Genomic DNA, 14655 nt, shown 5'->3' with positions numbered 1-14655 from the left:
AATATCCCAATATCACATCCCATATATATATATATGGAATGTGATATTGGGATATTGATGTGCTGTGCTCCTTCAAGCCAGTGTTGCCACTCCACTAGTGCAGCTTTAATAGCAAGAAGTTCATGGTTACCCACATCATAATTTCTTTCCGTTGGCATAAACTTCCATGAAAAGAAGGCACAAGTGTGCATTTTAGCAGGATTTCCATGACGTGGGTAGAGGATTGCCCCCACTCCATTTTCAGAAGCATCTACTTCCACAATAAAAGGTAGTAAGGGGTCAGGATGATGGAGAATTGGGGCCATGTTAATATATCTTTTTCTTTCTATGCTAACACACACACATACTGGGTTCTAAAGCGTCATTTCATGTTTATCACATTTATGAAAGAGAAAGGAATTCCTGCTGCGCAGAACAGCGAGTGCTGCAGTGAGAGTTGTTGTTTTAGTACAAACTCACTTGCTTGGTTTGTTCCTTCCTCATTAACACACAGTATAAACACTTTTAGAATTACTCATGTGCTATATTATAATTGTAAATATATCAGGCAACTTTAACACGATTCCATTTAGTGATAATCTAGTAGACCTAGTAAGTATCGCTAAATTATTTAATACTAGTGCTACAAATTGCTAATACTTTAGTCAAGTTTTCTTCAATTTACTTCAATGTTCTTGGCATCTTGGCCAATTTGCTGTAGACAAATCTTTGGGCTGAGATAAAGCCATTTAACTAACAAACTGACTGAATATAGTACCACAATCATCTATTTAGGTAAAGACTCAATGGTACTATTACATGTACCGTATAACCATATAGACCAAATTCATACTATCTGTATATAGATTACATACAGTATATTGGAAATAGTATTTATTAATAATTCTAAAACATTATAAATATTTAAAATGATGGCTTCAAATAGAGTGAATGATATGATGAATTATTCAACATGTTTTCAAGATTCTTTTAGCTTTGATTTTGGAATATAGTATGGAAACACTTAATTCCAGATTAATTACAAAAACACATACAGACACATTGTTTGAAACAATAAAGTCACATTACAAAAAGTCTCGGGTGTTTTGCTCTAAAGCATTCAAAAAGGACTAGTACACACATACATAGCAGCTAATTAACAGAGGCAACACTTGTGTTGCACTCAAACTTTTCTGTATTTTCACAAAAGGGTTTGTGGGCGTGTGCAGTAATTATGGCATAGAGACTGATAATACTCTTATTCTGTGACCTAGTATGAGGATGTATTTATTGATAGAGGCTTTAAAGCACTTCTGTAAGTCGCTCTGGATAAGGGTGTCTGCCAAATACAGTAAATGTAAATAACAAAGTTTATCCTTCTTAATTTTCACAAAACATTATGGTATTATAGTTTTTTCAGACTTGTGTTTGCTTGTATTCTGCCATTGAAACAAATGTGCTGTGTCTTATATATTTGTCCAACTATAATCCTACTCCACTTGATAAAACATGATACAGCATGTTATATCCTGATCAAACAATGAAGGAGAAGTTTTAGAGGGAATCTTGCACGTTTAGAGTAACATACCTATTTTTTTTAGTTCCCCCTACCCTAATAGGGGGAAATTCCATCCAGTCACGGACTTCTTTGCATATCCTTAATTGACCAAATGGTTCCAGACTCTAGACAAATGACTTAGATGATGAGGCACTAATGGATGGTTAATGACTGTTAAATGCTCTGTTGTTGGATTATCATGTGTCTTTTCCCTCACATATATATTAAGAAGACACTCTGTACTCTTATTTTAGTCTCTTGGACAGAAGACTGTTGTGAAGATACTGCGATTAAAAATATATCATCTCAGCTCGTTTCCACTTGGTAAGTCTTTCTTTCTTTCTTTAAATAAATAAATAATTAAATATTTACAATGACGTTGCAATTTACAAAATTTGCTTCTTTTGTATAGTAATAAACTTACAACTATCTATAACCATAGATGAATAATAGGTGCATAACCAAGTGTATATACTGAAAAAAAATAAAAGTTATCTGTCTACAACTGATATCCATATTGTACCAGATTCCAGGTTATAAATGTGATTTAATAATAATATAATATAGTATAATAATAATAATAATATAGGCACCATAATAATGACTCTATATCCGCAACATTATTGGAAATGACAGTGCCATTGGATAGTGTTGCTAAAGGAAATTAAGTTATATTACAGCTATCAAGACTCTAAATGGTCAGAAACCATGCAATAATAAATAAAATAACCAGATATGAGCTTGAGACTCTTTTCATTATATTTGGACCAGTTTTTAAAAGGTTTCTGTGACTGATGAATAACGTACATTAGAGGTGTTTAGCAGAGGAAGAGCCGCACAAAATACCAACCATCAACCAGACTGAATGCTTAATGTTTTAAACAGGAGACACTGTTTGATGGCTACAAATAGCACTTGTTCATATACACTTATTTTATTGTTTTTTTTTTTTTTAAATTAGACTAGTAGTGTTGTGGCTAGTAGTCATGAATGTGATCATAAGAGAACAGTGAAGATCTATCCATAACGTCTATCCATTTCAACTGGCTGCTTTTGATCCAATCACTTTGAGATGCATTGTTGCCAGATATCTAAAATGCATTGCTATGGGGCTTAAAACTTTCTAAGATTGGTGCTTTTGTCTACTGTTCTGCTACAGAGTGAAATGTCATCGTCTGCTTCTCTTGGTGCTAAACACCGTCGCAGAAGGAATCATGCAGAAATTGGCAAGGAGAGAATTCACTACTGCTCACTGTGTGGGAAGAGTTTCGCTAAAAAGAGCTATCTTCACCAACACTATCAAATCCACGGAAGAGCGAAAGCACACAACTGCTCAGAGTGTGGGAAAAGTTTCGCACGCTTGAGTACTCTCAAAAAACACAAACGGATTCACACAGGAGAAAAACCATATCAGTGCTCAGAGTGTGGGATGAGTTTTACACAACAAAGTACTTTAAAAAACCACCAGCGCATTCACACAGGAGAAAAGCCATATTGCTGCTCACAGTGTGGAAAGAGTTTTACACTCCTGAGTAATCTCAAGATACACCAGCGCATTCACACAGGAGAGAAGCCGTATCACTGCTCGGAGTGCGGAAAGAGTTTTTCACAGCAGAAAACTCTCATAGTTCACCAGCGCATTCACACAGGAGAGAAACCATATTGCTGCTCACAATGTGGGAAAAGTTTTACAATTCTATGTAGTTTCAGAAAACACCAGCGCGTTCACACAGGAGAGAAGCCACATTCCTGCTCAAAGTGTGGGAAATCTTTTGCACTGAAGGATAATCTCATAAAACATCAGCTCGTTCACACAGGAGAGAAACCGTATTACTGTCCGCAGTGTGGGAAGAGTTTTACTCAGAATAGTCATCTTAAAAGACATCAGCTCATTCACACAAGAGAGAAGCCGTATCAGTGTTCACAGTGTGGGAAAAGTTTTACAAACCAAGCTAGCTTTAAATCACACCAGCACATTCACACAGATGGGAAGCCATATTGCTGCTCACAGTGTGGGAAATGTTATACACGACTGAGTACTCTCAAAACACACCAGCGCACTCATGCAGGAGAGAAGCCGTATCGCTGCTCACAGTGTGGGAAGCGCTTTACACAACGATGCAGTCTCAAAACACATCAGCGCATTCACACAGGAGAGAAGCCATATCACTGCTCACAGTGTGGGAAGAGTTTCACTCGGAATAGTAATCTTAAAAATCATCAGCTCATTCACACTAGAGAAACACCATTATAGTGCTCATAGTGTTGGACGTGAACACAAATAACATTAGCGCATTCATACATAAGAACCTACAGTATATTAATGCTCAGTGTGTTGGAAAAGTTTTACACAACAAAGTAGTTCTAAAAGACACCAGAACATTTACTCGTGAGAGAAGACATACTGTATACTTGCAGCATGGAAAATATTTTATGTGGAATCTGCAGTGATGATTTTGACATATGATGGTAACATCTGCTGCCTGAGGAGAAGTAGCAAGACATGGCAGAGGCACAAGAAAACTAAATTAGTGACTGATTTGATTAGCTACAGTGATTAGTACTAGTTATTCTGACATATTTAAGTAATACAAGTTACAAGTAGGTATAGAAGAGGTTTATGCACAAAAAGAAGTTGATTTCTTTGCATATTAAGTCACATATATGTGGATGAAATGACAAATTCTTTACATGTTTATTTCCTTAAAATGTATGCCTAACTTAAACTGGTGACATGATAAACCTAGTTTGTCCACACTACTATTTGAAACCCTTTTATTTTATAGTTTGCAGGTGAAACTGATTCAAATGCTTTCTGAAACATCTGTTAAGAAGTCTTCAGTGTTTTTTCTTAGAGGTATATCTGCAATAAAATGTTTCTTCTGTGGTAGGGAACAGTATGACACATCTTTACAGCTATGAAGTAACACAACCCAAATAAGTTTCAAGCAGGATGACTTCATGGTGATCACATTATTGTTTCAGTGGATAATCTGACCTAGACATTGTACATTAGTACATTCTAACAACTGCTGATGTAATCATAAATACTGTCATGTTTTTATGCCAGGACTCTTATTCACCTCATATGCTTATAATAGACATCCTTTTAACACAAACTTAGCAATGTTTGCATTTCCTGCTGTTCTACAAATGTATAATGTAATTATATAAATATTCCCACTATTCACTGTAACCCAGAAAATGTGATGTTTTCTTTAGAGTGTGGTTGCTCTTAATGTTTGTTCTTGTTGGCAAGTCACCGTGCAAAGCATCCTCGATATTTGGGGAGAATCAAGAACACATCCAGAATCAAGAACACAAATACCAGGACAACCGTCCTTGGTATTTGTGTTATTGAGTATTGCAATGGAACTTAGGTGATATTAATGATTATGTCAGGCAAAGACACACAAATATCAATACTGAGAAGCACCCTCTGTACATGTTTTTTTTCCTGGCTGTAAATGTGATTAAAATAAATGTTACATAGCATGTTTGAGTTCTAGTGTGAAGTGTGTAACGTTGGATAAGATTCACATTGGAAAATGCTTTAAATTTTGATCAATATTGTGCAAATAAGGTGCAGAGGGTAGTATCACATATCCAAGGTCCCCAGTTCAATCCTGAGCTTGGGTTCCTGTATGTGTCCTGACTATCTTTAACTAGGTTTCCTCTGGGTTCTCCAGTTTCCTCCCACCTCCCAGAATGCCAGTAGATGAATTGACTACACAAAACTGGATTTAGGTGTTAGTGTGTGCGTGAGCTGTAAAAATATGGGAATATGATTCATGAAAAAAAAAGAAAAAATCTACTTTCTTTGTAAATTTAATTCTGTGCTGTAAAAATAGTGGCTCCCAGTGGAATGGAAATTGACTTGTCAGGCATTTTCAATCAGCATATACAAACAAATTATTTTATTGCTGCAAGTCTGTTATAAGACTAATAAAGACACTGTTAGGTTTCTGTGTGTAGAGTATCATGACTTTGTTTAGCTGCTGGTGAGCAGGGCCAGGGGAAAATCGGAGGGGTGTGAGCCCTGCTGGGCAAACAACTCACACATTTCCACAATAAAACTGGTACAGAGATAAAATGTACAGCACAACTAAAGCTTTTTTGATAGAAAACACTGCCACGATAAAAGTATAACATTTAAGCCTAGTAGTCTAGGTTAAAAAAAGAAATACTTTGAAAAACTGCAAATTCTTAAAGCCCTGAGTGTCTACTTTCATATAAGCCATTAATCACTGCTGTGAAGTGTGACATCACAAATAAATTCAATGCTGAAAACAGGCATGCTCAAAACAAGCAGAAATTCCACTCTTTGGCCTCTGGTAAAGAGTTAAGCCATGGCCACAGAATCATACTTAAGAAAGTCTCTGGCTGGGATTGCTTCTCTACCAGAACATAAAGCATTACTAGTAAAAACTTAAGGAACCTTTAGTGAAAAAGTAGTGAAAGTTTCTCTGGTGAATTTATAAGTCCAGCTTTAATCAATATTTTAAGTATGTTTAAACGGCTATGTATATTAATATATAGTTCAGATTCATTTTTATTGATTTATTCACAATAATGTGTTCTTATAAATAATTAGGTTGATCTTATATTTCTTCTTTGTGATCCAAGTAAATTCCTCCATCTGGTAAATCCCAAATTATGTCCTATTTACAGTGGTAAGTTTTGGACTCGAACTCCTCTGTATTTTCACAAAAGATTCATGTATTTGCACATTTGTCGGTGGTTGGGAATGTGTGCAGCAGTGTCAAAGTTTGCTCCTTTTCATTTTCACTAAATACTACAGTATTTTCTCAGTTGTGGTTGGCTACATTCTGCTATAAATGTGTTGTGTCTTAGGCTTACTAGTTTGTGCTCTTATAATCCTGTGCCATTTTGTAAAATATGAGACAGGGAAGAAGCAGAATTTTTGGTGTGAATCTTATACATTTAGAGTTATTTATTAAATACTGTTTTTTTTTTTTTTTTTTTTTGCTCTTCCTACCCAGGAAAAATCCATGCAGTCACTTTGCATATCTTTAATTGACCCACCCACCACACCCCAAACTCAAATAATGGGGTGGTAATAGTTGGCTAATGACTGTGAAATGCCCTGTTGTTGGACTATCCGGTGTCTTTGTCCTCAGAAGAAGACACTCTGTAGTAATACATTTAATACATTAATACATTTACTGTGACTTTGCAATTAACAAAATGTGTTTCTTTGTATGTTAATTAACTCTATCTATACCATATATAAAGTATATGGACTCATTTTAACAAGTGCTGTAGCAATAGATGATACAAGCTGAAATATCTTCTCTACAGCTTAATGAGACAATAATCTGAGATGTTCATATAAATAAAAGGAGATTCTACATTAAAAACTTTATACGTTCTCTGCAATGGTAACATTATAATCATATGTACTGTGGTCAACTCTGTTACATCTGTATGGGTGTAACAGCTGTTTCTGTTTGGGAGCTCTATGTTTGTGGGAGCTGTATGCTGAACACTGATATCATGCTGCTTCTATATAGTGACTAATCTCTTCATCTTGAGTTTTACTTTGTTTATTTACTTGCCTCTTTTCAGTTTCTGTTTGTGTGATTGATGAATAAAGCACATGATTTTTAGCTGAAAAAAAGCACCTAATTGTTTATTCAGGAAACAGTGCAAGATCGCAAACAATTGTATAAAATGTCTTTATAGGCTATAACATTACAGTTTCCCTTCACTGTAATTAAAGGGCACAAACTTGTTCCAGCATGACAATGCTCCTGTGCACACTGTCATCACATGAAGACATGTTTTGCAGGTTGGAGTGGAAGAACTCAATGTCCTGCACAGAGCCCTGACCTCAACCCCACTGAACACCTTTGGGATGAACTGGAACAGTGACTGCCCCCCTGATCTCCTCACCCAACATCAGTGCCTGATCTCACTAATGCTCTTGTAGCTGAATGAACACAAATCCCCATAGCCACGCCCCAAAATCTAGTGGGAAGCCTTCCCAGAAGAGTGGAGGTTATAATAACAGCAAAGGGGGAATAAATCTGGAATGGGATGGTCAACAAGCACATGCTGTATGAATGTTATGGTCACATGTCCACAAACTTTTGGCCATATAGTGTAGTTTATCATTTGAGTTTTGACATTAGGCTAATGGTAGTCAAGAAATGTGTTGGTGAGATCAGTCAGGCAAGATGCACTGAGACGTATGAAAAGGCCATCTATGTAAAATGTATTGTTATGGGACCTAAATCTTTCTACGATTGTTGCTTGATCTACTGTTCTGCTACAAGGTGAAAAGTCATTGTCTGGTTCTCTTCATGCTAAAAATCACCACAGAGGGATTTGTGCAGAAATGGGCAAAGAGAGAATTCACTACTGCTCACAGTGTGGGAAGAATTTTGCACACAAGCGTGGTCTCAAACACCACCTGCGCATTCACACAGGAGAGAAGCCACACCACCGTGGGGAGAGTTTTTCATAGTTAGAAACGCTAAGAAGACAAACACATTCACACAGGAGGGAGGCCATATCAGTGCTCAGAGTGTGAAAGGAGTTTTACTCTCAGTGGTATTCTCAGAGAATATCAGTGCATTCACAGATGAGAGAAGCCCTGTTGTTGCTCACAGTGTGGGAAGAGTTTTACAGATATACAAGCATGTATACTGAGAAATATCCACTGTGTGTGTGTGTGTATATATATATATATATATATATATATATATAAAATCTTTCTAACTTTGGTGATGGAATTACAAGTAGCTCCAAATCACAATAGGCACACAATCAGACCCATTGTCATTGGTCGCAACATGCAAACATAAGATGTAAAGTTTATTTCGAAGTGCCACAAAATGTGCTGTACTGTCGTAAAAATACACACATTCGCGATACGGACCATGTAGCGTCGAAAAGTAGAATCAAATGTACGCGCATGCGCATTGCAAATCGGGACGTGGATTGGACACTTCCATACCGGATCTCCGCGAGTTGAAACTCCACCTGAAGTTTGTCAGGAAGTGTATTCAGGGACAGAGTAACCTGTAGACTGCAAGTATTCATGAAGACGCGCAGTAAAGACCGATCAAGCTGCAATATGCACAAGGACAACTCTTCTAAAGGCGCTCATTCAGAGAGTACAAACACGCTTCAAAGTGTCGAACCGCAACAACAACAACAACAAGTAAGACTGTACACACACACACACACACACACACACACTTTTGCTTTCGCTGCATTTGACTCGCAATCGCAACTTGTAAGCCAATGACTGTACATACGAGAGGACAACATAACGGCATTTACTATTACAGTTGTTTTGAAGCCTTTTTCGAAATGGGAGTCGCCATCTTGAAAAAAAAATGGCGCCCGAGTCTGCGCAGTGCAGACCTTGGAGTCAGCGCATGCGCAGTAGAGTCGACCGGACTGACAGTGAGGCACACCTGAAGAGCAAAGTTTAAAATTTCTTAACTTAATAATCTTAACTAATTTCTAAACTGCTAAGTCCCTTCCCTGTTTACAGAGTGACATCTAATCAACATGGCTGTGTACAGCATCAGAAATAAACTTACCTTAAAAATGTGTTATACTGTATATAAAATATTTGCTTTAGATCAATCAACATACAGACATTCACAAATTAAATCTAAAACATTCACTATACAGTTTGCTGTGTTATTAATTAATATATAAAATGTAAAACTGTAAAATAGTTATTTTAGGTATATTGATTTTACTGTTGGTTAGAAAAGATTTTAGGGCTTTGAGTCATGACTGACTGAGCTACCATTACTATACACACACACACACACACACACATATAGTGATGACTCATGCAATTTTGGCAATTTTTCCACAATGGATTTGAAATGAAGCAATCAAGATGTGAATGAAGTGTAGATTTCAATTAAATTCAAAGGGGATTAACAAAAAAATGTTGCATTAACCGTGTAGGAATTACAGCCATTTTTACAGAGTCCCTCCATTTTCACAGGCTCAGAAGTAATTGGACAATTGACGGATAAGCAGTTTCGTGGCCAGGTGTGGCCTGTTACCTTGTTATTTCATGAAAGTTAAGGAGATAAAAGGTCTGGAGTTGATTTGAGGTGTTGAATTTGCATTTGGTAGCTGTTCATAGGAACTCTCACTATGCAGTCCAAAGAGGTGTCGATGTAAGTGAAGGAGGCCATCATTAGGCTGAAAGAACTAAACAGACAATAGATTTTTCTTCATTTCAAATCCACTTTGGTGGTATACAGAGGTAAAATTACAAAAATTGTGTCACTGTCCAAATACTTATGGACCTGACTGTATGTATAATTAGCTAATGTAAGGTATCAGTTGAAAATATGCTGGTAAACAGCAGTCAACATTTACACTCAACACCTGTTTTTGAGAGGAAAACTCATGAGGACCTCAGAGACATTTTGGCTTCAGAATTGACTTCCTGTCAAAACACAACGTGCACTCATACACACAGTCAATGGCCCTCATTTATCAAGCTGGACATGAACAGATATATGCAAAATCATTAGTACGAGCATTTACACAAGACATTTGGTATTCATGAAAATCCTGTAAATTCAGAAAAATGTTTGTATTCTATTCCTGCTCATATAATCTGCATGGATTACTGCACTTTTATATATGAATTATACTGTCAAGTTAAAAATGCTTATTTTTATTACATTTACAGCGTTTAGCAGACGATCTTATCAAGAGCGACTTATAGAAGAGCTTTGGAGTCTCCATCAAAAACACATCCTCATGCAGGTTCACTAGGTCAGGCACTGAGAATAGCACTGAGAAAATTTTGTGGGGTCGAGAGTTCGAATCCCAGCACCACCAAGCTGCCACTGCTGGGCCTTTGAGCAGGGCCTTTAACCCTCAACTGCTTACTTGTATAAATGAGATAATTGTAAGTCGCTCTGGATAAGGGCGTCTGCCAAATGCCATAAATGTAAATGTAAATGAAAAACAGTCATTAGATTACTGGCGTTAAAGAATATAAATTATAAAGTGAAGTGAAGTGACGTGACGTGACGTGTGGCCAAGTATGGTGACCCATACTTGGAATTTGTGCTCTGCATTTAACCCATCCCAGTGCACACACACACTGTGAACACACACCCGGAGCAGTGGGCAGCCTTTTTTTCTGCGGCGCCCGGGGAGCAGTTGGGGGTTCGGTGCCTTGCTCAAGGGTCTCACCTCAGTCGTGGTATTGAGGGTGGAAGACGCTGGTCATTCACTCCCCCACCTACAATCCCTGCTGGACCCGAGACTCAAACGCACGACCTTCGGCTTACAAGTCCGACTCTCTAACCATTAGCCAACGAAAAAAAACAATAAATTAAGACAAATAAAAATGGCACTGTATAAATGTAGGATGGGCCGATCTGTCTGCGCAGAGCCATAAACAGATGCCTCAGCTGATGGAAGATTGAGCACTATCTTATTATTATTATTATTATTATTATTATTATTATTATTATTATTATTACAAGACAGTTGAATTAGTGACATTAATTTGATTAGCTACAGTAGTTGTACTGTTTATACTGACAGTTTTAAATAATACCTGTAATTACCTGTAGTTATATAAAAGATTTATTTAAAAAGTCATTCATCTTTGCCAATGAAACCTCAAACTCTAAATAATAATAATTATTATTATTATTATTATTATTATATACTATTAAATATTTTTATTGGCATAGTAGCGAGTCAAAATAACTTCCACTTCTGTTTTTCAGGCTTTACCCTGATCAGTCGTTTCATGCTCAACAGCTGTCTGTGCACTTGAACTTTTATGGAGTCTTATGGGCGTCGCTACATGCAAATGAGCTGTGCAGTGCACGTGCTTGATAATTGATGGGTGTTTGGCAGTCATCAACATACACACATAAGTACAAATCATAATCAAAAATCATAATTTCCAAAACTTTTGTGAATCCGGCAGACAAAATTGGTTCGGTTTGGCTTACACAAACATTTACACACAACTTTAGGATTGATAAATGATGCCCATTGTTCCCAACCTCCAACTAGTAAAAGTCAAAGAAAACTCCCCCTCATCTTTAAATTCCTACTCATCAAGATTAGTCATTAATCGTTAGATCAAAAATATAAGATATCATCGACTATACAGTTGTCTGTTTTGTGGAGGAAAATATAAATCATTCGTCACAGTTAGTTGCCTGGCTTTTCATAACAAATGATAAACATGGGATGTCAGTGTATGTTACAAGACAATTTTAGCACCTTTTTAACACCTTAATGAAATAATTATTTAAGGAAATGTCACATTTTTACTTTTTACTTTTACTAATGTCATGTTTATATTACTTCCTTAAGAAATACTCTGTGACATTACTTTTGAATATTACATTTGAAACAATGCTTTGAAGTTGGACTTTAAAAATAGGCTATAGATTTTAGAAAGGCCATATTTTTCATATTTTTGGTGTGGCAGGGTATGTCCAGACATCAGATGACGTTAAATAAATGCTCAGAAACCAACAAATAAATAACTAGATATAAGCTTGAAACTTTTTTCACTAGATGAATTTTTTTTTAAAAAAAGGCTCTAGCTATTAAAAAAAAAATCTCTACAGCTTAATAACACCTGAGCAATAATATGAGAAATGTATACAAAGTAAATAAAAGATGATTAAGAACATTAAGAATATTAAACACTCCCTGTAGTAATATTTACAGCCTTTACTGTGGCCAAGTTTATTACAGCTGTATGTGTGCGAGAGCTGTATGTATACCTGAACACTGCTAGCATGCTAGTCACAAAGTTATCTCATCAGCATATGTTTACATTGCTTATTTACTTGCCTCTCTTTGTTTTCTGTTTCCAAGATGCACAAAATGATATTAAAAGTTCATGTAAAGCTGTCAGATGATTAGTATATACACTTATTTGTTTTTGATATTAGGCTAGTAGTCACGACATGTGATCGTAAGAGGTTAGTAAGGATGCAAACATAAGAAGGTGATCATTTAAGACACATTGTTAGCAAAACTAAGGTGTCTACTATGCATTGTTCTGGGACGTTCTAACATTGTTGCTTCTGTCCGCTGTTCTCCTACAGAGTGAAACGTCATCTCCTGGTTCTCTTCATGCTAAAATCAGTGGGATTCCTGCAGAAATTCCAGGCAAGAAGAGAATTCACTTCTGCACAGAGTGTGGGAAAGGTTTTGCTCAACACTGTTATCTTAAACGACATCGGGTCGTTCATACAGGAGAGAAGCCATATATCTGCTCTCAGTGCGGGATGAGTTTTTCACATCCCAGTACTCTAATAAGCCACCGGCGCATTCACACAGGAGGGAAGCTGCATTACTGCTCGGAGTGCGGGAAGAGTTTTACACGAAACTATCATCTTAGACGACATCAGTTCATTCACACGGGAGAGAAACCATATTACTGCTCACAGTGTGGGATCAGTTTTACACACCAGAGTACTTTAAAGGAGCACAAGTACACTCACACAGGAGAGAAGCCGTATTCCTGTTTACAGTGTGGGAGGAGTTTTTCACACCAGAGTACACTAAAAAAACACCAGCGCATTCACACTGGGGTGAAACCGTATTACTGCTCAGACTGTGGGAGGAGTTTTAATCGAAATAGTCATCTTAAAAGTCATCAGCGCATTCATGAAAGAGAAAAATTGTATCACTGCTCATAGTGTAGCTACACACAGAGAAGAAACCATGTATGTTTTAACTGATTATTCCTGGTCGTAACGTTTTTATCTATAGTGCTGCTCACAGTGCTGGAAAAATTTTACAGAACAAAGTGGTTCAAGAACAAAGAGAACACAGGCGTTATACTCGCAGTCTCCAATGATTGCACAAGATACACAAGACAGTTGAATTAGTGACATTAATTTGATTAGCTACAGTAGTCGTACTGTTTGTACTGACAGTTTTAAATAATACCTGTAATTACCTGTAGTTATATAAAAGGCTTATTTAAAAAAAAATATATTTTTGCATTTTAAGTCATTCATCTTTGCCAATGAAACCTCAAACTCTGTTTCTGTGTGCGTAACTGTGTGCGTTTGAAGAGAATAAACTGGTGACAGTGGGGACATAAGCAAGTCTGGTTTGTACACCTGCCCACACTACTATTTGATGCTATAAATTTATCTATAATATATAATAAATGCTTTCTCAAAATATCAATGAAGTGGTATTCAGAGTTTTTTTTTTTTTTTCTCCTTAGGAGTGTATCTGTAATAAAGTGTCTCTTCAGTGGTAAAGAACAGCATTGTACATCCAGACAGCTACCTGAATTAACACGACCTAAACGAGTTTCTTTTGAGCAGGATTTCTTTCCTGTGAACGTGGTGTTTGCGTCACTCATGGTGATGTGGACAAGTCAGGTGGAGTTTGTCATTTCAACCATATACAGCTAGTTAGTACGTAGTGAAACATAACAAGCTTCCTCCAGGACCAAGGTGCTGCATAAGACAAACACAACTACAAGAGACTACATAAATAAATCTGACAGAGTCACTGTAGAGTTGTACCTTCTAACAATTGCCACCAGGACTCTTATTCACCATCTGCTCATACTGATCATCCTTTTAACTTAGTACTGTTTGCATTTTTCTACTGCTCTATTAATGTAAAATGTAATTATTTCTAATCCCACGATCCACTGTAACCCAGAAGAGGATCGCTTTTCTTTTTATTCTGGTTGTTCTCAAGGGTTGTCCTTGTTGGTAAATCACGATGCAACGTATCCTTGATATTTGAAGGCGATCCAGAACAGTTCTGGGTTTTCCACTGTACATGGTACTTGTGTTTTTGAGTATTGGAATGCAACATTGATAAAAGATGAATTCAGGAGAGGATGTGAGGACGAGCATACACACAAGTATGCAAACTGAGAAAATACCTTGTAAAAAAAAAATAAAAAATTCTTCTGGCTGTAAATATGATGAAAATAACCTTTACATAGCATGAATGTGTTCTTATGTGATGTCTGTAATATTGGGTAAAATTTATTGCTATTATGGAATTTTTAAGGGTAACATATACAGTATGGGAAAGGAATTAAATTTGAATCAATACTTTCAATGTAATGGTGGATCCCT

General features: G+C 36.7%; 2 protein-coding genes across 2 annotated transcripts; both read left to right on the top strand.

Annotated features, from left to right (window-relative positions):
• Nucleotides 1–1798: 1798 nt before the first annotated feature.
• LOC113542300 (zinc finger protein ZFP2-like) lies at nt 1799–4432 on the top strand. The gene is made up of 2 exons (XM_026939714.3): nt 1799–1861; nt 2697–4432. The coding sequence occupies exon 2, from the start codon at nt 2703–2705 to the stop codon at nt 3789–3791; it is 1089 nt and encodes a 362-aa protein (XP_026795515.3). The 5' UTR covers nt 1799–1861; nt 2697–2702; the 3' UTR covers nt 3792–4432.
• Nucleotides 4433–8336: 3904 nt separating this feature from the next.
• On the top strand, nt 8337–13738 carry LOC117596921 (zinc finger protein 239-like). The gene is made up of 2 exons (XM_034303191.2): nt 8337–8726; nt 12643–13738. Exons 1-2 carry the CDS (start codon nt 8604–8606, stop codon nt 13237–13239), a joined length of 720 nt encoding a protein of 239 aa, XP_034159082.2. The 5' UTR covers nt 8337–8603; the 3' UTR covers nt 13240–13738.
• Nucleotides 13739–14655: the final 917 nt, after the last annotated feature.

Source organism: Pangasianodon hypophthalmus, chromosome 3 (genome assembly GCF_027358585.1).
Source record: "Pangasianodon hypophthalmus isolate fPanHyp1 chromosome 3, fPanHyp1.pri, whole genome shotgun sequence".
Taxonomy (NCBI): Eukaryota; Metazoa; Chordata; class Actinopteri; order Siluriformes; family Pangasiidae; genus Pangasianodon; species Pangasianodon hypophthalmus.
This window is presented reverse-complemented; position numbering and strand designations above follow the sequence as displayed.